Here is a 21,290-nt window from a genome sequence, read left to right as displayed (position 1 = left end):
TTTCTTTATTCAAATCATTGACTCACAATTCAAACTGAATTAACTTATTTCAATTGGGAGCAAGGTCAATTGGGGCAATTTAGAGAGGGCATTTTTCAAAAATAAAAAAAAGCAATTAAAATCTACATTTGGAGCAGCTGGTTTTTGCTAATGTGCACTTCTGACTGAATTCATTCTTCCGTATGCATCAATTAAAACTTCCCCGTCAACATTCCTGGGATTGGCTTTTAATCTTCTACACCACAGTCTGTTGTTACTTAAAGGTAAATGTGTGATAAAATCACCCAAAGCCATAAACAAAACTGAAAGAAAAAATCTATTTGAAGGTTGCAGGCTGGTAAAGATTGGTAGAAAGGCTGGTCAAATGTGTTTGTGTGCATTCATATGTGTGTCATTACTTTGTGATGATTCCACCTTTCTTACATTGTAAAATCAGACATGCATGTTGACAAATTCCAATAACAGACTCCAAAGGCAAAAGCCTAGAATCAAGACCAGAAGAAGGCCTCCTTATACCTGCAACAAGGAGGTGGTTGAATACACCTGCCTAATCAGAAACAGCTGAAAAGGCATAAATTGTAACACTGTTCAAATAACTACAGATTGTCCTGAATAAACATTTTAACACAGCCATATTTATTATTATTGGTTATTATTGGTTATGGTTATGGTTATATGGTATATGGTTATTATTATATATTAGTGCCTCAGATTTTGACATATCTTTAAAATACATGGATTAGTATAACTGGACATGTTAGAATAATTATTAATAAAATATATTATTTAGGTTACATAATCAATGTAGGACATACAAAAAATGACTGAAATAAGATACAAACGTTGACGTCACAGTATTTCTTATACATAACGACAGAATGTATGTAGAAGAAATACTGTGACGTCATTTAAATAATAGAAAATTCGTTTGTATCTTATTTACTTCTACTGCATTTCTAATTGGATTGCTTATATGTTTCACATAGGAGTGGACTTACTTCGCCTGTTGGTGGTCCTAGATCTATTTAAGTCGCCGATGATTGGTTCTGGACTGAGCTTGAAGACTACCGATCTTTCAGTATCAGAAAAGCAAAATCCTGTTGGTCTTCTTTTAGACTCTCCCTACATTACAGCAACTCTTTGAACATGCTGCCATATTCAAGGAATGTAAATAGTTTATGCGTCATAATGGTTCACGAGAAAACGTTAAAACCACAGTGACGTTCTCACAATCTCCTATTAAATAAATGCGAAACTTTTCAAACTTTTCAAACTTTTCAAAAGTTGCTGTTACTTTCAACCGCGCTTATTAGGTTGAGAGATGGAAGTGTTGCCTCGCGTGAAAGACGTGTTGCAGGACGGGTGCTCCGAGGCCCTTCAGCTAATCAGGGCGCGTGCTTCAACACAAAAGCTTCATGTACCGGGTGGCGTCAAACTCACGGTCTCCAGGGTCAAACTGGGGCAGTCGGTAAGTCCGGCATAAAGTACCTACCGATATGTAATATAATATATAATATACATATTGCACCGATATCTGCATTGTGGACAACTTAATGGATTTGAAGTTATGTATTGATAATGTATTAATATTGCATGGCTTGCTCAAAATCTAAGGTTAAAGAGTCCTTTTAATTTGTGCTTTGTGAAATTCACGTGGTTTAACAATTAGGAATGTGTGGTGTGCATTTGACTATTTGTTATTTTCATTCTGTCAGCTTTACCATCCACCTACTGACTTCCTGAACATGGGTCCACTCTTTCATTTAATGAAGCCCAGCTACAACAGCTTACACGATCCACACCTTCATAGGTACCATTGCCGCAGACAAATGCATGACGCCCTAAGTAAAGGAAAGTATGTAACAAAAGACGATGAGGTAAGATTTTATAAAGAGAATCCAGGGATAATAAAGGCAATTATTTCATATTGACCCAATCATTTTTAGCTGGCACATTTATCTTACAGTTGATTGGACTATGATTGAACTGTATGGTGTTAGATACATTTCCAACCTTCAGCCAGTTCTTCTTTGATAATAACCTAATGATGAATGATACATGATCATGTAATTTTTGTTCAAATTGGTGGTGCAATTCTGGCCATCTTGTCATAGGTCATAGGTGCACAGATCTTATTGTGGCTTGAACCACCAATCCTCCGGGTCCCAGTCATGCACCGTAGCCACTCTAGGCTACATGCTCCCCCAATAAAAGTACAGATAAGGTGTCTGGGACTGATTTGGTGGTCTTCTAATATGTCGCTTGGTCATATTGCGGTGTCATAATTTTTGAATATTTTTCCCTCAGGTGCTATGCTCTTTGAAGGAGTATAATCTCTATGAGGCGTACTTGAGGACCCACAAGATATTTGCTGACCGAGCGTACGATGAGGCACAGGTGGGGGCCCAGCTGTTGAATTCCTTTTGATAGATCCCTCAATTTCTTAATCAGACAGTAGAAAACCAGAATGCACATTTTACAGAGGTTTCAGCATGCTGTCTGGGTTTCATTGCAGAGGGACAAGATGAAGACATTCGTGGAGTTACAGGAGAAAGGCCTGCTTCCCTGCGACGTGACCCTGGCTGAGGTGACAGAGGTTTTGCTGGAGGACGGCGTAGAGAAACGACGACAGCTTGTGCTAGCTGAAGCGGCGCGGTATGGATGAACCGACACCGTCGCCGTGCCTGTCCGAATAGTCTCGCATAGCCACTGCAGAACTAAAGCAGCTGTAAGCTGTAGTATTCCCCTCCTTGAAACTGCTTGACATTGAAACAAAATCCCAGCCCATCCACAGTATTTTTAAATATTCATACAAAAAGAGCTTTTTTTTACAGGCTGAAAAACAAACAGAAGGGACCAGCGACAGAAAATGGCAGCAAACAGAATGGGACAGGTTTTTACACAGAGCTGGTAAGAATACAAACTTATTTTCAGTAAGCCAATTAAGGCTGAAAAGCTTGACACAAATATATATATAGATATCAATGCCCAAAAAAGTATTCAAGGCAGTGTTGCTTGACACTCCCATTCCCCTGTATTTGTGTGTTGGCTTACTTTTTACATGGAATATGTTCCTTTTGCCCTCTGCCCACTCCACTAGTACACGCGGACCTGGAATGCTGATGATCGTTCGCGGCTAATGATGTACGAGAGGCAATTCCGGTATGAGCAGAACAAGAAGAATTACCTGAGAGCGAGCCAAAAGGAGAAAGATCGGAAGGTAGCCTACAAAAGCCAACAAACATTGGAAAAGTTATGAATGTATCAAATAACATTTTGAATGTTACAGTAGATATAATCTAGCTCTCATGTTTTCCTTTCAGAAACACGCTGCTTTGGCACAGAAATGTGCCATTCATCATAAAGACCTCCAGGAGACTTTGAAAATAGCTGATGGATCGGCAAAAGAGCACGCCCAGAGAAGCAAGCTACGGGGTGATAAATTCCGGTTAGTACCACCAGGGGGCAACCAGTACCCGCTCTGCAGGAGGCAAAGCATGGAGACCCGAATTCTCAGATCAGACCAGCTTTCAGAGGCAAACAGCACGGAGCATGTACGTTTCACAAGTTCTGATGTTTTGTATTTTGTACAGTTAATACATTACAGTTATGTCACTGCAGGTCTAACTTTACACATGGGTGTTCCCTGAACAGAGACAAGGTACACTGGAGCATGACCAGGAGTGCGACGAGGATTCTCAGTGGATGGAAGACTCTGGCGAAAACCCTGAGGTCATTGATGAAACGCTGCAGGATGAACCTCATGTGGACATTCAATGCCTTCTGCCAGAACAGCGGCCATTCCACCTGCCACCTCTACGAACAGGCCAGGTAAAGGAACATAGCCACAGTGATTACATTATTACATTATTGCCATTTGGCAGACGCTCTTATCCAGAGTGACGTGCAGTTGATTAGACTAAGCAGGAGACAATCCTCCCCTGGAGCAATGCAGGGTTCAGGGCCTTGCTCAAGGGCCCAACGGCTGTGCGGATGTTATTGTGGCTACACCGGGATTAGAACCACCAACCTTGTGTGTCCCAGTCTTAACCTTAACTACTACACTACAGGCCGCCCTGCAAAATCCAGTGATCCTGCAAGAGGAACGGTGCTATAAACCACTGCGTTGTGCCATTGCTGATCTGACTTCGATGTGTTATATATTTTTTCAGAGGCAAGAAGAAATGGACCAGAAATGTGCTATCCTTTAGAAGAATATGAAGATCAAGCATTTGTTCAAAGTTCATGATCATACTGCCAATAATGGAGGCACACAGAAACAAAATATCACTGTACTTGGATCATGAATTTTTTGGCATAATATGAACACCTTTCATAAATGTTCCCAAAGAAGTAGCTGTATGGGGGGGGGGGGGGGGGGGGGGGGGACTCTTTATCTATAAGAATGACTTAACAGTTTGATTTCAAAATGTAATTTAAAATGTAGTTTTGTCCATTTTTAAGTTGAACATTTAAAACAGACACGCCACTGTTTCTGGAATAATCCTCATAGGAGACTTACAACAATGTACGCTTTTAGTCAATTAAGCAACATGCAACACACCCAGGTGCTTTGGAATGTCATTCATAATCGATATAACTTGTAGAACAAGTAGTCGAACATCTAGATCCAAACTGATGCTCAGACCTAAAGAAAAGGAATAATGAAAAGTTATTTTTTGCGTCACCAGAAAAACCGAAGCGTAGGAATTATGGGGCTGACAATGAAGGCCTCAGTGATGACATCACAGGTGTTTCAACTACGATTGTCCACTCTATTCAGTCACTTTGTTAGTGCCATAATTTAGACCGGATGGAAAAAAACAATCATGTATAACAAATAAAATATTTATGAGCAGAAAGAAAATGCCCTGTTTTATGATCATGACCTGTCTTGGGTTTGAAGATTATGACAATTAGTTTGTCAATTATTTGTTCATGTTTTATCTCATGGAAAGATATACAGTGCTTTGGGATAATGTTTAGGACAAAGATCCATCATTTATTTATTTGCCTCTGTACTCCACAATTTAAGATTTGTAATGAAAAAAATCACATGTGGTGCACAGATAAGTGAGTCACTACCTTCGGCAGCCATACATGCCCAGGTCATAACTCCCTCACCATCGTGCTTCACAGATGAGATGGTATGCTTTAGATCTTGGCCAGTCCTTCTCACCTCCATACTTTTTCTCTTGCCATCACTTTTTCCAGAACTATGGTTCTCTTTTAAGTACTTCTTGGCAAACAGGAATTTGGCCATCCTGTTTTTGTGGCTAACCAGTGGTTTGTATCTTGCAGTGTAGCCGCTGTATTTATGTTCATTAAGTCTTCTGTGGACAGTGGCCATTGACAAATGCACACCTGTTTCTGATCGGTTGGTGTTTGCTTTATTATGGAGAGAATTCTTGTCATCAGCTGTGGAGGTCTTCCTTGGCCTGCCAGTCCCTTTGCGATTAGTGAGCTCATCAGTACTAGCTTTCTTCTTAATTATGTTCCAAACAGTTGATTTTGGTAAGCTTAAGGTTTGGCCGATGTCTCTAACCTTTTTTATTATTGTTTCTCAGTCTCATAATGGCTTCTTTAACTTTCATTGGCAGAACTTTGCGTTAAGGAGGCAATTAAACACACCTGAGCAATTATAAACACCTGTGAAGCCATGTGTCCCAAACGTTATGGTGCCCTGAAATGGGTATACTGTATGAACACCAGTGTAATTTCCATATGGTTAAACCAAAATGTAAGTCTGAAAATGTGCGCTTTAACCACATGTTAATTGTGTGATTCCAAATCAGTGTGGGAAATCAAGACATGAAGTGGCTTTGTCCCAAACATTATGGAGGTCACTGCATATAGCTACTGCTAATGCACTGTTACAAAAAGCAATTGATTAACATTGATTTTATTGATTTTCTGCTCTTGTCCTCAACTAATTTGGTAAAAAATAAAATAAAAACTTGCCCATCACTGAGAAGGCCTGCTGATATGGGAGTGCTTTGCACAACACAATTTAGCCTTCTGAAGACTGAACTTGAACTTCCCAGGTTCCAAGGGGTTTGGCAAACAAGCAACACAGGTGCAAATTCATGATATGCATTCAATAAACCTGTACAGCAATATTGAAGATGTGTTATTACCTCTTAGTTAATGAGCAATATACAGTGTTATAATTATACCCTGTTCATTTATAACCGCCTTAATACAGTAAAGTACAAAATATAAAATTAAATTATATCCGTTTTAATAGCCAAGCTCAGTAGTAGTCATTCACGAAACGATTGCTTTCTGTAAATGTGGGTGGCTCTCAAAAGAGCCTTTTGGTCAAAAATACGGACGATCTTCACCTTGAACTCGTGTACTTGGTGACAGCCTTGGTACCCTCAGATACGGCGTGTTTAGCCAACTCTCCGGGTAACAGAAGGCGTACAGCTGTCTGGATCTCCCTGGAACTGATGGTTGCGTGCTTGCTGTAGTGGGCCAAGCGGGAGGATTCGGCCGAGATGCACTCGAAGATATCCTGGACGAAACTGTTCATGATTTTCATGGCCTTGGCAGAAATGCCAGTATCAGGGTGCACCTGCTTCAACACCTTGTACACATACGTGGCATAGCTCTCCTTCCTCGTCCTGCGGCGTTTCTTGTCCCCTTTTCTCGCCTTCTTAGTGAAACCCTTCTTGGCTCCTTTCTTGGGGGCAGCTTTGGCAGGCATGATTCAACTTGAATGACAATCTTTCGTATGTCGTATCGATGGAAGAATGCCTGTATTAATAGCAGTCTTTTATGCAGATTTTTTCGAATGTAAATGATATCCATCCATTATACGTATTCTTATTGGAAGATGCAACCCAGCGGGATTATTTTCAAATACTATTGGTTGATTTTTTCGCGACGTACAGAGAGGTAATTGTAAACTTCAATGTAGAGAACCTTCGCACCGTCTGTTTTCAAAACTGTTCAGCTAGCCGTAGATAATTAGCTTAATTCGTCTTGTATAAAGGTTACTCCTATCGATGTTATCTATACATTAACATATAAATATCTAAGAACAAATATATTACCATTACGTGAGACAGCAAAGTGTAAATAAAAAGTGTGATAAAACGAATCAATTAACTCAACTGTACAGATTCACAAATGTGGTATCTTATTCTACTGCGGTAGCGCCCTTCCTATAAAAAATACTTTGGGCCGACAGCGAAATCACTAATATTTTACTTCAATTAACCAAACATAGGCCTATTTTGTGTAAATGTTGTGTTTAAAAACATGCTTGAATATGGATAACGTTACATATTAGAACGTCTGTATTAGCTGCGGTATGTAAAACTGAAGAAAACAATTTCATATCGAAGAGTAGCGCAACAGAAATATCTGAAGTTGTTTTCCGTTGGGAGCTTGTGGTTTCAAATTTCCCGCCGAAACGTTAAACCAATAGTATCTTGGTAAAATCCGACACAGTGGCAGTGTCCAATGAGAATGCAGACTGTCGATTAGCGGTAAAATTTTGTCGTAAATATTTGCATATGCGTTGTATTTAATGGACTGCATAAACAACGACGCCACACTTTCGTGATTGCTATTTTAAACTGAACCATGGTTGGAAAAGCCGCCCTGAAGAAAGGAGCTAAGAAGGGCTTCAAGAGGAAGGCTGGTATGAAAGGAGACAAGAAACGTCGCAGGCCCAGGAAGGAGAGCTATGCTATCTACGTCTACAAGGTGCTGAAGCAAGTCCACCCAGATACGGGCGTTTCTTCCAAGGCAATGAAGATCATGAACAGCTTTGTCCATGATATCTTCCAGCGCATCGCTTGCGAGTCATCTCGCTTGGCCCACTACAATAAGCACTCAACTGTCACTTCCAGGGAGATTCAGACCGCTGTGCGCCTTCTGCTACCTGGAGAGCTAGCTAAACACGCCGTGTCTGAGGGTACCAAGGCTGTCACCAAGTACACCAGCTCCAAGTAAAGATCTCTGCCATTTAATAATCCAAAGGCTCTTTTAAGAGCCACCCACACTTACTAAAAATAGCGGTCCATTTTGTTCACATTTGTAATAAAAACAAAAAAAACGGTGTTGCAGCCGTGAATTTTGCTGTAGACCGCACATTTGGCCGATAAAACGATTGCTTCACTGAGCTAAAGACTAGGAGTGGCTCGTCGGCATACAGATCGGCCGATGAGCTCGTCGGCATACAGATCGGCCGATGAGCTAGTCATGTTCAAGCAAACACTGCATGCTAGTCGAGCAGGACTTTGGTATATAATAGCTTCCTTTTTATTCTTTCCAGGTTTCACCTACCTAGCATGCCATCATTTCAGTTTAGAGATATGGACGGCACGTCATAAAGGTTAGTTCCTAAGACCGGGATTCAGGAGACTCATGGAGTTCAGAAAGTGGTTATGAGAGGAGACTCCAATTAGGCCCTGGACCCAACCACAGTCCTTTCGAAATGTTTCTTGTTTCCATTCCTTCTATAATACGTTAGCTTGATTTTGGTCGTTCTGAATCAGTGATTTAACTAATTTAGTGTGCTTATTCTGTGTTCATATGCCGGTTATATCGCAAACATGTCAATTTGGCAATGAGTGGCATGACTAGGAAAGTTGTACATGAAGTGAATAAAAATCAGGAGCGCCGGTAACATAATAAAGACCAAACCGAAATAGTTTAACATGCGAGGTTATGTGATTAGCTATTTCATTAAAGAAAATTAAGCAGTTTTCCCTCTGCTTTTCATGCAATTCTGGCATGCAGCATAACAACGACCTATAGCAACCCCGGCATCGTTGGTACCAAAGCTAACTTACTAACTACGATTACTAGGCTACTTTATGCTAAATTTGTTTTTGTGCTTGTTTGTAATGATGGATTGGATTTTTTCGGGTGGCCCAAAACAACTACAAAGTCAAGTGACTATGGCGTTTTATTCGCTATAGTTTTTAATGATACGTTAAATAAGCGGTCGGTAGTAGCTGTTCTTAAAACATGAAGTAGGAGCAAATGAATCACGTGTTCAAACTCCTGAAATGTTTTTCCACGCGCCCAGGAAATTCAACCAATAGCATTTAAATCACAATGGTGCATTATCCAATCATCCAAGCTGCCTATTGGCGGTTATAATTCGTAGTAAATATTTGCATATACAGTATATATAGTACGAGTGTAATATCGGCCATTTCATATTTTTTGACTGTTCTTCATTATACAATATGCCTGCCAAAGCCGTCCTCAAGAAAGTAGCTAAGAAGAGGCCATTAACTAAGAAGGCGAAGAAAGGAGGCAAGAAACGCCGCAGGACTAGGAAGGAGAGCTATGCTACCTACGTGCACAGGGTGTTGAAGCAGGTGCACCCAGACATCGGTATCTCTTCAAAGGCCATGAAGGTCATGAACAGCTTCGTCTGTGATATGTTCCAGCGCATCGGTTGTGAATCCTCTCGCTTGACCCACTACAATAAGCACGCAACCATCAGTTCCAGGGAGATCCAGAGCGCTGTGCGCCTTCTGTTACCCGGAGAGTTGGCTAAACACGCCGTGTCTGAGGGTACCAAGGCTGTCACCAAGTACACCAGTTCCAGATAAAGACCTCACCATATTGACCCAAAGGCTCTTTTAAGAGCCACCTACTTTGTCAAAGAGAACTGTCTATTTGGTTTAGGGTATTGGCAAAATGTAATAAGCATTGTTATCTGAAAATGGGATTTCCTTGAAGTTCATTCGTTCTGTCACCAGTGAGTCATCCTAACGGCACTTGCCACGGGGAGATCCAGACCGAGGTACGCTTTCTGTTACCCGTATAGCTAGCTAAACATGCCGTGTATGAGGGTACCAAGGCTGTCACCAAGTACACAAGCTCCAGATAAAGACATCACCACACCAAGCCAAAGGCTCTTTTAAGAGCCACCCATTTTCTCAAAGAGAACTGTTCATTTGGTTTAGGGTATTGGCTATTGTTATCTGAAAATGGATTTCCCTTGAAGTATGGCTTGTTCTGAGTGAGCCATAACGGTACTTGCCATGGCCAACTGCAAGCTTCACTCATTTTGAGTGAAAGAATACAGAAGCATGCTCAAGAAACGATTAACTAAAGAAACAATAATTTGGCCAAATCCGTGAAATGCAAGCTACCTCCTAAAATAAACCTATAATTTTAAGATATTACTCATTGTATTGCAAGGTAGTTCACATGAAACAAAACTACTATTGAGCTACTGTAGGCTAGGAAGCTAAAAACATTTCACAACGCAACATCAGTTTTATGTGAAATTAAAGTCAATCAGCATTATGTAGTGTACTATTCATACCAAAATTGTTCATTGGAGTTGAAATTTTGGACTGCATTTCACATTTCAGGCTAATAATTGGTAGTAAACTGCCTATCACTGCCTATAAAGCTGCAGCTATCCAGCTGGAGTTAGCCCCGTCCCTAAAAAGTGATAAAGTCACTACTTTGTAGACTATATTTTCTGATTCTGAAATACTACTGAAACATTATTACTGAGTTTTTATATTTTAGAATTGCACAATGTACCTTTTGTGTCCACAGTGTTATTGCTGAAGGCAGCAATGCCACGGACAGTCCCACCATAGACAACAGCACACAAATATGGCAGTTTGTAGAAAAAGGACAAAGGCAATTTAGGTTAAGTTGTTTAGTTTAAGAACATGTAGATTATTCACTTATTCAATTATTATTTAAACATCAAAAACCTCTGTATTATGAAAGCGTTTCTGGATTTAAAATGAGCCACAACTCAGACACAATGAAAGTATGATATAAAAAAATCAACTTTTGGTCATTTCTTCACAAAAAGTATGAGAAAATGTTGGCCTGCATTGTGCTTCAATGGTCAGGTTCTCTCTTCAAACAGGAAGGTTCAGTTGTTTCCTGTTAATTTTTGAAGTGACACTGTCAAAATCGCTATTTGTTCTCGTTGTATAATCTCAAAATGTGTAATTAAACACAAATCCACAATTATTCTTACAATAACAGTATAATTTATTTATTCTGTGTGAAAGTGCCTGGACACAGCTTGCAACACTTGAAAAACTCACCCTGTAGCAATCCGCTTGTGGGACTGCCTGTGTGCTATGCCTAACACATAGTGGATTAATCTTTAGCACAGTGGTTAGTGTATGCACACTGTATGCACGTGTACAGGATACCCATGTTAAAATGACAAAATATAAAAGTAATAATGTGGTAAACTATTTCACGGACCCGTTTGGAAAGCCAGTATTCCTCTCTTTTTGGTTATATGGTCAATGTTGTGTTACTAACAAAGTGCAATTTGAGCAATTTCATTTTAATTGTTCAGTTTGAATTGATTTGTGTTCATCAAGTTTGATCACACAGACACAATGATAATAGGTACAGAATGTCAGAATGGTTTCCTAAATCACCAATTGAATGCTTTGTCACTACGCTGGTTAAATGACTGGGACATGCAAGGTCGGTGGTTCTAATCCCGGTGTAGCCACAATAAGATCCGCACAGCCGTTGGGCCCTTGAGGCCCTTAACCCTGCATTGCTCCAGGGTAGGATTGTCTCCTGCTTAGTCTAATCAACTGTACATCGCTCTGGATAAGAGCCTCTGCCAAATGGCAGTAATTGTATATACACTGCCCTTCTTTATTTGCCTCTCTACTCCACAATTTTAGATTTGTAACATTGCACATTTTCAGAATTTAATAAATGGTATTTTTATACATTTTGGTTTCACCATGTAGAAATGAGAGCAGTGCTTATACATAGTCCTCCAAATTCAGGGCACCATAATCTTTTGGACACAGCAATGTTATGCAAATGAAAGTAGTATTTTGTTGCATATCAATCATTCAATGACTGCTTGAAATCTGCGATTCATGGACATTGCGGGGTGTGTTCTCTTGTGTTAACTCCCCCACCAGCGTGTTTCACGGATGAGACGGTATGCTTTGGATCTTGGGCAGTTCCTTCTCTCCTCCATACTATGCTCTTGCCATCACTCTGATATAAGTTCATCTGTCCACTAGACCTTTTTCCAGAACTGTGGTCCATATTTTAAGTTCTTCAGTCCCATTGCGATTAGTAACCTCACCAGTGCTCTCTTTCTTCTGAATTATGTTCCAAACAGTTGATTTTGGGAAGCCTAAATTTTGGCCGATACATCTGTTTTATTCTTGTTTCTCAGTCTCATAAAGGCTTCTACTTTCATTGGCACAATTTTTGTCCTCGTGTTGATAAACAGCAATAATAGTTTCCAGGGGTGATTGACAGACTAAAGGAAAGACTAGGTGCTGAGAGCTCACTTATACCTGCATTAAGGAGGCAATTAAACACACCTGTGAAGCCATGTGTCCCAAACGTTATGGTGCCCTGAAATGGGGGAGATGTGTATAAACCCAGCTATAATTTCTACATGGTGAAACCAAAATGTATAAAAATAGCCTTTAATAAAAATCTGAGTTGTATGTAATTGTGTGATTCCAAATCTAAAATGTTGGCAAATCAGAGGCAAACTCAGGCGTAATGGGTCTTTGTCCCAAACATTATAGAGGACACTGTATTAAATACATATATATTGGCCAGCTTGACTCTGAAAGAAGTCACTGACAAGACGTTTTTCTCATTCATTACGATAAACAAATGTGTACAGATGAGTGATAAAATACAAGTTTAGTCATTCCTGTGTGCTTTGTCGGCCACTTGGGTTATTTGGTTGAAAACCGAAATTGACATTTAGACTTGATTCACATTTTCTTATACCATATTGGTCTTGTGTCATTTGCTACCAGGCGGCAACAAACGTTTCTAGTGTTTTAGAAGTTTATAAATTATAAATATTGTGGGAAAAGAAATGTGAGGCCGGTTCGTCTACCACAGAATAGCAAGTGTCAGACGAATATACAGAAAATACTGCAATACATCTAAGTACCAATGGGTTCGTTTGGAACGGACGGAAATTGGCTTCTATTGGAATGAGTTTTACACATGTAAAACATTTCCACGGCTGACTATTTGCTCGATATGCTTGAAAAGAAAACACAATTATCGCCGTTGATACCTCGTGGGCTCAGTTCACGGCCGATTGAGTCCATATGGTTCTCGTGTCGTATTTAAAAGCGACAACGCCGCTTTAACGTTCCAACAGTTCATACTAATAAAAGTTGTATTGAAGAGGTAACACTAACGAACAAGATATGGGAGAGAGTCCGGCACCATCTCCAGCCAGGTCACCGAAGAAGTCACCCAAGAAAAGAAAAACAGCCAAGGCAAAACATGCCGGCCCTAGCGTGGGAGACTTAATTGTTAAGGCCGTAGTCGCTAGCAAGCAGAGGAATGGTGTATCATTGGCCGCCCTGAAGAAGGCACTTAAGGCCGGCGGTTACAATGTGGATAAAAATAAGGGCCGCATTAGGGTGGCAGTCAAGGCCTTGGTGACCAAGGGCACCCTAGTCCACACCAAGGGCACTGGCGCTTCTGGATCATTCAAGCTGAGCAAGAAGACTGGTAAGTCGACCAAGAAGGCAGGTTCGAAAGCAAAGAAGTCCCCGGCTAAGAAGAAGGCGAAAGCAAAGCGGGCTAAGAAGGCCAAGAAGTCACCCAAGAAGGCCAAGAAACCAGCGGTCAAGAAGGCCAAGAAACCAGCTGCCAAAAAACGTCCTGCAGCGAAGAAGGCCAAGAGTCCCAGGAAAGCTAAACCTGCCAAGCGTAGGGCTGTAAAAGGTAAAAAGGCGGCTGCCAGAAAGAAGTGAATTGTCCCAGATTCATTCAATGTCAACAAAGGCTCTTTTAAGAGCCACCCACGGCCTTTATGAAGTGCATATTTCCTTATAAAATGTCCTTAAAAATAAAACATCAAACTACTTATTACAATAATTTCAAAAGTTATACACTAATGTCTTCGTCCCGGATAATTTCGAATGAAATTACCCGTTAACGAGTAGTATATTTTTGGGCCTGGGTGCTATCAAATAAAATGCCCCAGAGAAGTGACATTTAAAGCTCTACGTTTTAAGATGAGACACATCCATTTCCCTCTTAGTCTAATGACAAATTACCATGACGTCTGTTTTATTTAAAAGTTGCGAGCCATCCACATATTTATGTCTGAGATATGAATTCAGAAGAGTATACATCGCAGGGAGATCATTAGGCATGACAGATAGACAGAACATAACTGGGTATCATCTGTATCTAACATAGCAGATAGGCAGCCCCACTTGCGGATCGCTACAGGGTGATTCTTTGTTAAGTGTTCCAAGCCGGGTCCGGGCACTTTCACACAGCATAAAAACATTACAAGTGGTAAATGGTTGGCATTTATATAGCGCCTTTATCCAACGCGCTATATCTTATTTCCAAGCCATATGGAAATAAGATCCATCGTGTCAAACGCAGCAACCAAATTAATTAGGACGTCATTTATTACTTTAATTAGAGATGCCTCAGTGCTAGGCTTTACACAGAAATCAGATTGGATTTTTTCTAAGATAGATTTAATATTTAAGTAACCAGACAATTACAGGAAGACCAATTTATTTCAAGGATTATACTCAGAAACAACAGACCTGAGGCTATTTGAGCCTGAAGGGGCTTAATTATGTCTTGAATGTGAATGGGAAAATACCAGTCTGTAGGAAGTAGTCGATAACAATTGACTAATAACATTTAGCTCGCCAGAAAGGCTATAAGATTGCGTACAACGGTACAATAGCAATGCGCTCACCGGATCTGAGAAGCAAACTTAACTACTATATTAGTAGACATAGGACTGTATCGCTCCCGTTTTAAACATATTATGTTGTCTGCCTTCAGGGCCTTTATATTGAGTTGCTAGTTAACTTGCTAATATATACTTCTATTCCATACGGAGCATCAATAATCAAATGTGTACTTTAAGTTAATGTAATAGGCTCATATCTAGATCAGAAGAACGTACGTGTGCAGTCACTCAGAGCAAAAGTGAAAGAGCAAAATAGTCTTCCTTCTGATTGGGTGACAGACAATAGTAGCTGCGACCAATGGATTTGCGGCATATTCCCATAAATACTGTGTACAAAATCAGAATTGATGTTTTTTGTTCGGACAATCGAAGACGTGAAACATAAATAACATGAGTGGAAGAGGGAAGACAAAGGCGAGAGCCAAGGGAAAGAGTCGCTCATCCAGAGCTGGACTGCAGTTCCCAGTTGGTCGTGTTCATAGGTTTCTCCGTAAAGGACACTACGCTCAGCGCGTAGGTGCTGGAGCGCCAGTGTACTTGGCTGCTGTGCTGGAGTATCTGACAGCCGAAATTCTCGAGTTGGCTGGGAACGCTGCCCGGGACAACAAGAAGACTCGTATCATCCCCCGGCACCTGCAGCTTGCCGTGCGCAACGATGAGGAGCTGAACAGACTTTTGAGCGGTGTCACCATTGCTCAGGGCGGCGTGTTGCCCAACATCCAAGCCGTGTTACTGCCGAAGAAGACTGAGAAGGCGGTCAAAGCCAAGTAAACGACGTGCCGTCACACATCTGCAAACCCAAAGGCTCTTTTCAGAGCCACATTATGAATTCAAAAAAAGGTCATATTCAAATTAAGATTGTTATTGGCACAAGTGACACCCTTTGCTAAATGTGAGACTCTTAATTACTGCTTTCGCTGTTCTGTAGCCTCTGCCCAGTAAAACGAAACCTCCGCAGTTCTAATTGGGTTCATACGAGTTCACTACATTTCCGCCGGAGCTCACACTCAGCGTTTCCCCCTGTATTATTCAGGATGCGATAGTAAGAACATAACTGAACAAATTAACTAGCTATGTTACAAGAAACACCGTCCTTAAATCCTACCTAGCTATCACCTTTACCAATACGAAGGATTGAAACGAGAACTAAAAAATGATTCGCGATTTAAAAGGGACATTCTTGGGGAACAATGCATTTTTACGTTATTTGTAATGTATTTTGTGTGTTTTGTGTGATGTTGAATGCATTTCCCCTTTTCCAAGAATTTGAATATTTTTTAACGTAAAAAGCTAGGGGGACGGTTTAACTGTCAAAATCAGGCGGGACACAATCGTTTAATGACACGCGATTTAAAAGAAGAGGAACATTCTTTCAGAATAATGAATTTATAAGTTATTTGTTTTGTCTTATATGTGTTTTGTGTGATGTTAAAAGCATTTTCCTCTTTCACAAGAATTAAAAATTTTTTTGAATATAAAAACAGGGGGGACGGCTCAACTGTCGAAATTAGGCGGGATACAATAGTTTAATATTATCCAATGATCGTGTGTATATAAGTCGGGTACGGCCAATGAGAGAACCGTAAAACATTGTCCAATCAGACTGAGCGTAGTATGCTTTATAAGACTGTGTTCGGCGGGCTTTTCTTACACTCCCGCTTTTCGAAGAAAAACGTTGAAAGATGGCAAGAACTAAGCAGACTGCTCGTAAATCCACCGGTGGCAAGGCCCCACGAAAGCAGCTGGCCACCAAGGCTGCACGTAAAAGCGCCCCGGCTACAGGCGGCGTGAAGAAGCCTCACCGCTACAGGCCTGGCACCGTAGCCCTGAGGGAGATCCGTCGCTATCAGAAGTCGACTGAGCTGCTGATTCGCAAGCTGCCCTTCCAGCGCCTGGTCAGAGAAATCGCCCAGGATTTCAAGACCGACCTTCGCTTCCAGAGCTCAGCCGTGATGGCTCTGCAGGAGGCCAGCGAGGCATATCTGGTTGGTCTGTTTGAGGATACCAACCTGTGCGCCATCCACGCCAAGAGGGTGACCATCATGCCCAAAGACATCCAGCTGGCCCGCCGTATCCGAGGCGAGCGTGCATAAGTGACCACTTTTACATTTCAATCCCAAAGGCTCTTTTAAGAGCCACTTAAACTGTCCATAGAAAGCAAATTGTCCGTTTTACCGTTGACCGTTTGAAAATGATTAAGCTGATTGTCTTTGAGGGAGGGGGTTTTGTTTTCGTTTTCGGCTTTCACAGAATTTCAAACATTGTTTGCTCCTCCGTGGATCATTCTCCAACAGTCCTATAGCGACACCTACTGGAGATAAAGTAGATGCACTCAGTATTACTTGGGCGTGTTTATATGACTCCTATGTATGAATAACATGCACGGGATCCGCTAACCCTCACATATTTAAGGTGTTTGGGACTGTTGTGTAAGGTTTTGCACAGCTAGCATTACATACATTTTTAATCAGTGTTTCCCAGTCCTTGAATATTCACACGTCCCTGGCATCACATTTGTCATATGGTTTTCATCAGATTAAGAGTCCACTACCCCTTTTCCAAGCAGTATTTGCACCCTATATTTTGAACTATGCATTTAATACCACAGCTAATGGTGCGGACTAAACCATCTTGCTTTTCTGGGGCAGCATTAGTCATAACGACCGCATTGTTTATTTTAGTACTAAATTCCTTCGTACAAAAGATGTCCTGTAGTTTTGCAAGTGAGCAGTTTCAATTGAATATTACAGAAAGCAAAGCCCAGTCAACATGGCTGTGCATCTCTTTCTTTATTTGAGGTTCTCCTGAAAAAGATAGATTATCATTGTAATAAATTACAACATATGTAGATTATGAGTAAAGATATCACTCGGATTCCACCATCCTTATGGTGTGATATGATGGTATGAAGCAAATATTAATGAATAATAATAATATTAATTCTGGGGACCATAAAAAAGAAAGCATTTTGGCAGTCACAAGTAACTTGGTCCTTTGATATCAATGTGCATTTAATCCACAGTTTGTACAACAACATAGCCAAGATCAGGACATTTTTTTTCCCACTGTCCAGCATGATGGAGCCCCTGGGCACCATAGGTGACCGTCTGTGTGTGTGTCTGTCTGTGACCGTGTGTGTGTGTGTGTGTGTGTGTGTGTGACCGCATGTGTGTGTGCGCATGTGAAACCGTATGTGTGAGACCGTGTGTCTGTGTGAGACTGTGTGTGTGTGACCGTGTGTGGTTGTGACCGTGTGTGTGTGAGGGCGCTCCTCAGGTGATCTGTTCCTCCTGGTAGGTGGAGGTAGAGATGGAGCCGTACGGGTCCTTGACCATCTGAGCGCAGCGGATCATGGTGACCAGCAGGAAGAAGCAGAGGAGGGAGAGGAAGAAGAGGGCAAAGCCCAGGTCTACATCCACCTCCAGCCTGGAGAAGGGGCCCACGGACCGGTCCATCTCACCGGACTGGGTGGGGGGGTGCGGTACCACAGAAGTAATTAGATAGTCCCAAATGCTAGCGAAATATGCAGAATCGAAGGCGATACACTTCTTTGAATAAGTAATGGATTGTTTTGGTTGCAGGTCAGCTTATAGTAAGACCCGACAGTCGGTCTCAGCCCTCATTCCTGCAGACAGCGTCTGAATGCTGAACGCTGGTGCTAGTTGGTACAAATCCAGATCTCTGAGGCGTTAGTACAGTGTAGTCCAGCCCTAGAATGACAAACTTTCTTTAAAATGCAGGACACTGAAAGCATGCTCTCACACCACTGTTAATGTACTAAATTCTAGATGCAGTGAATGCCAGTCTCTCCCCACTATGTGTCCATAATATTTGCAATGCTTTATTACAAACTGAAATTCATTTTCCACATTACAACATGCATTACTGTAGATATTTTAAAGAGAGAAATTCAGGGAAATATGGCATACTCACCACTCAATCTTTCTCTGTATCTTCCTCAGTCGCTTTTTTTTATTATTAATTTTTTTTTTTTTAATATATATTTTTTTATCAATCTTCCTCAATTCACATAAAATGAAAAGAATCAACACTGACAATCTGTTATTCACCTCCTCTCTCCTCCGCACGACCAACAACCCAAGCACTCTCCCTCTCCTCCCCCGCCTTATTCAACCCTCTGTTATCAACTCCTCTAACTGCTTCTTCCTTTCCCCAACCTTTACATGTCACCCCCACACACACACACACACACACACACACACACGCACACACAGCCATGTTCACACGCAACCATAGCTCTCATTAATAGTGTATTAGTATCAGGATAAGGCTCACATGGGTTCAGACGTGATATGAAACACCTGCGCTCTTTGTGCCCCTGTCAGAACCTTGTCTCTGCCGGCCGTTCCATTGCCTCAACACCTTTGTAATTGGAGCGCGTTCGCCAGCAATATGCATCTTCGCCCCGGCGATTAAAAAACGGGAGCTCGGACAGAGAGAAGGTCGCCCATGACAGCTGAAAGGAGATGGAGGGGGCGAAACGGGGGGAGAGGAACGGAGGGAGGGAGGGTGAGCGACAGGTGATACCCCCGTGTGGCAGTTTTTCGCGTAGGCCAAAAGAGAGAAGGAAGAAAGCCGACTCTGCCCGAAGCGGTCGACTGGGCTGAGACGCCCGCGGAGAAGGGTAAGATGGAGGCTATGGGGAAAGTTGATCCTGTGCAATTAATAGAGAAGGTTCCTGATCCAGGGCCTTAATGAAGGGGAAAGAACACGACCCGAGTCAACAGGGAAAATACGTATCCTGCGCCATGAAGCTAGCAGTGCGAACGCATAATTAACGGGGACAACTGATCTACCGCACGTGATTCACATATTAACAGAAAGAATTCCACTGCTTCCCTGGTGTAAAATCCAGCTACCACCAGCTTGAAATACCAGCTACCAGCTGTTTCAAAACATTTTTTTTAGCAGGGTTTCTACACGGGGGCAAGCCAACACAAAGTACTCACAATGTGGCTAATATGTAGTGGCAATGTTAGGACATGGACAAAACATTCCAGTAACATTGTGACTGTTTTTTTCGTATTTCTCAGTTTCATTAACGGCTTCCTTGACTGTCATTGGTACAAATTTCGGCCTCATGTTGAAAAACGCCAATAACCAACAAACGCCTTGAATGAAGACTAGATACTGAAAGCTTTCTTGCACTTGCACTAAGAAAGCAATTGAGTACACCTGACTAATCAGGAACAGCTGAGAAGCCAACTGTCCAATTACTTTTGGTCCCATAAAAGGGGGTCTGTATAAAAAGGTATGTAATTGATACGGATGTTAATACCCTCAAATTAAAGGTGACAGGCTGTCATACCTCATATTCATTATTTAATTTTAAATCTAATATGCTGCTGTACAGAGCCAAAAGAACAGAAATTGTACCAAAGTCCAATAAGGACTGCACTTTATATATTGCAACAAATGTATAAGTGCACGATTTGGCAACGTTCTCTCCTTATTGGTCAGGTGGAATGATCAATTACAGGGAAATGTAAGAAAATGAGACTTGGATTAACCCTTCATTGTTCCTGTTCCCTTCATCTCAGCCTGATGGGTGTAGCTGGATGTGCAGTGACAGGCACAGTGGGGGGTTTGGGGGAATGTTTTGAAGGCGACACAGGTCAACATTCAACAGCACTGAAAGCCAGGCCTCAGACCAGGAGCGAACAACTCCGGTGGTCTCTGTGTGCTGGTTTTGGTTCCAAACAATTACCTTGGTTTAAGTTTTCTGACTGCTTTCTAAGCTTCGCTAGCTCACTCCTATACCTGAACACATCTTGCAGTCGGTGGCTGTAGCTGGTACTTCTACAAATGCCTCTACGGTACCACCTCCAAAATCCTCAAAAAACTGCAATATGTGCAAAACTCTGCTGCCCGCCTCCTCACCAGGACCCACTCCAGAGACCACATCACCCCAGTCCTCCATGACCTTCACTGGCTCCCAGTCAAACACAGAATTGACTTTAAAATTCTCACTACCACTTACAAGGCCCTCAATAACCAGGCTCCCCAATACCTCTCCGACCTCCTTCAACCTCATGTCCCCACCCGCTCCCTCAGATCTGCTGATGCCAACCTCCTTGATTTCCCCCACAGGAAAACCAAACGCACCTGGGGTGACAGGGCTTTTTCAGTCGCTGCCCCCACTCTCTGGAACGCACTGCCACCCCACATTAAGACAGCCCCCACCCTTTCCGTGTTCAAAACGTCAAAACCCACCTATTCAGACTTGCTTTCCCCACATTTTAAATCTCCCTCTAGCCTTAGCTGTTGTTTTAATCCAGCCCTTTTTAGCCTTTTAACTTTTGGTTTTCTCTCATAATAAAGTTGTTTGTTTTGTTTTGCTCCCTTTACATTTAGTTTTTGTTCTTAATCTTTCCTCTTTTTAGCCTTTTTATTTATATTTTTTCTTAATAAAGCTGTTATTTTTATTTCTTTTGTAAAGCGTCTTTGGGTACCATGAAAAGCGCTATATAAATTTGATGTATTATTATTATTATTATTATTATTATTATTATTATTAAAGGCATGATTGAGCCAATGAAATAATTAAGAGCAGAAGTTTCAG

At 41.5% G+C, this 21,290-nt stretch overlaps 7 protein-coding genes across 7 annotated transcripts; 5 read left to right on the top strand and 2 right to left on the bottom strand.

The window, feature by feature from the left end:
• Positions 1-6,340: 6,340 nt before the first annotated feature.
• On the bottom strand, positions 6,341-6,709 carry LOC133136426 (histone H2B 1/2-like). The gene has a single exon (XM_061253902.1). It carries the CDS (start codon positions 6,707-6,709, stop codon positions 6,341-6,343), a length of 369 nt encoding a protein of 122 aa, XP_061109886.1.
• Positions 6,710-7,593: 884 nt separating this feature from the next.
• On the top strand, positions 7,594-7,965 carry LOC133136424 (histone H2B, gonadal-like). Its single transcript, XM_061253900.1, has one exon. It carries the CDS (start codon positions 7,594-7,596, stop codon positions 7,963-7,965), a length of 372 nt encoding a protein of 123 aa, XP_061109884.1.
• Positions 7,966-9,209: 1,244 nt separating this feature from the next.
• Positions 9,210-9,581, top strand: LOC133136425 (histone H2B 1/2-like). The gene has a single exon (XM_061253901.1). The coding sequence runs from the start codon at positions 9,210-9,212 to the stop codon at positions 9,579-9,581; it is 372 nt and encodes a 123-aa protein (XP_061109885.1).
• Positions 9,582-13,181: 3,600 nt separating this feature from the next.
• Positions 13,182-13,736, top strand: LOC133136415 (histone H1-like). Its single transcript, XM_061253890.1, has one exon. It carries the CDS (start codon positions 13,182-13,184, stop codon positions 13,734-13,736), a length of 555 nt encoding a protein of 184 aa, XP_061109874.1.
• Positions 13,737-15,097: 1,361 nt separating this feature from the next.
• On the top strand, positions 15,098-15,478 carry LOC133136422 (histone H2A-like). Its single transcript, XM_061253899.1, has one exon. It carries the CDS (start codon positions 15,098-15,100, stop codon positions 15,476-15,478), a length of 381 nt encoding a protein of 126 aa, XP_061109883.1.
• Positions 15,479-16,382: 904 nt separating this feature from the next.
• LOC133136419 (histone H3) lies at positions 16,383-16,800 on the top strand. Its single transcript, XM_061253895.1, has one exon. It carries the CDS (start codon positions 16,390-16,392, stop codon positions 16,798-16,800), a length of 411 nt encoding a protein of 136 aa, XP_061109879.1. The 5' UTR covers positions 16,383-16,389.
• A 681-nt stretch (positions 16,801-17,481) lies between these two features.
• On the bottom strand, positions 17,482-20,517 carry LOC133136429 (cortexin domain containing 2-like). The gene is made up of 2 exons (XM_061253905.1): positions 18,641-20,517; positions 17,482-18,417 (listed from the first exon to the last, which is right to left on the bottom strand). Exon 2 carries the CDS (start codon positions 18,160-18,162, stop codon positions 17,980-17,982), a length of 183 nt encoding a protein of 60 aa, XP_061109889.1. The 5' UTR covers positions 18,163-18,417; positions 18,641-20,517; the 3' UTR covers positions 17,482-17,979.
• Between the last annotated feature and the right edge of the window lie 773 nt (positions 20,518-21,290).

The sequence above is a fragment of the Conger conger genome, chromosome 9 (assembly GCF_963514075.1).
Source record: "Conger conger chromosome 9, fConCon1.1, whole genome shotgun sequence".
Taxonomy (NCBI): domain Eukaryota; kingdom Metazoa; phylum Chordata; class Actinopteri; order Anguilliformes; family Congridae; genus Conger; species Conger conger.
The sequence above is the reverse complement of the archived record's forward strand: the minus strand, read 5'-3'. Positions and strand labels throughout refer to the sequence as shown.

What these genes read in the sequence shown, in the direction of transcription:
- LOC133136426 (XM_061253902.1), bottom strand. Translation starts at nt 6,709, where the DNA reads ATGCCTGCCAAAGCTGCCCCCAAGAAAGGAGCCAAGAAGGGTTTCACT.
- LOC133136424 (XM_061253900.1), top strand. Translation starts at nt 7,594, where the DNA reads ATGGTTGGAAAAGCCGCCCTGAAGAAAGGAGCTAAGAAGGGCTTCAAG.
- LOC133136425 (XM_061253901.1), top strand. Translation starts at nt 9,210, where the DNA reads ATGCCTGCCAAAGCCGTCCTCAAGAAAGTAGCTAAGAAGAGGCCATTA.
- LOC133136415 (XM_061253890.1), top strand. Translation starts at nt 13,182, where the DNA reads ATGGGAGAGAGTCCGGCACCATCTCCAGCCAGGTCACCGAAGAAGTCA.
- LOC133136422 (XM_061253899.1), top strand. Translation starts at nt 15,098, where the DNA reads ATGAGTGGAAGAGGGAAGACAAAGGCGAGAGCCAAGGGAAAGAGTCGC.
- LOC133136419 (XM_061253895.1), top strand. Translation starts at nt 16,390, where the DNA reads ATGGCAAGAACTAAGCAGACTGCTCGTAAATCCACCGGTGGCAAGGCC.
- LOC133136429 (XM_061253905.1), bottom strand. Translation starts at nt 18,162, where the DNA reads ATGGACCGGTCCGTGGGCCCCTTCTCCAGGCTGGAGGTGGATGTAGAC.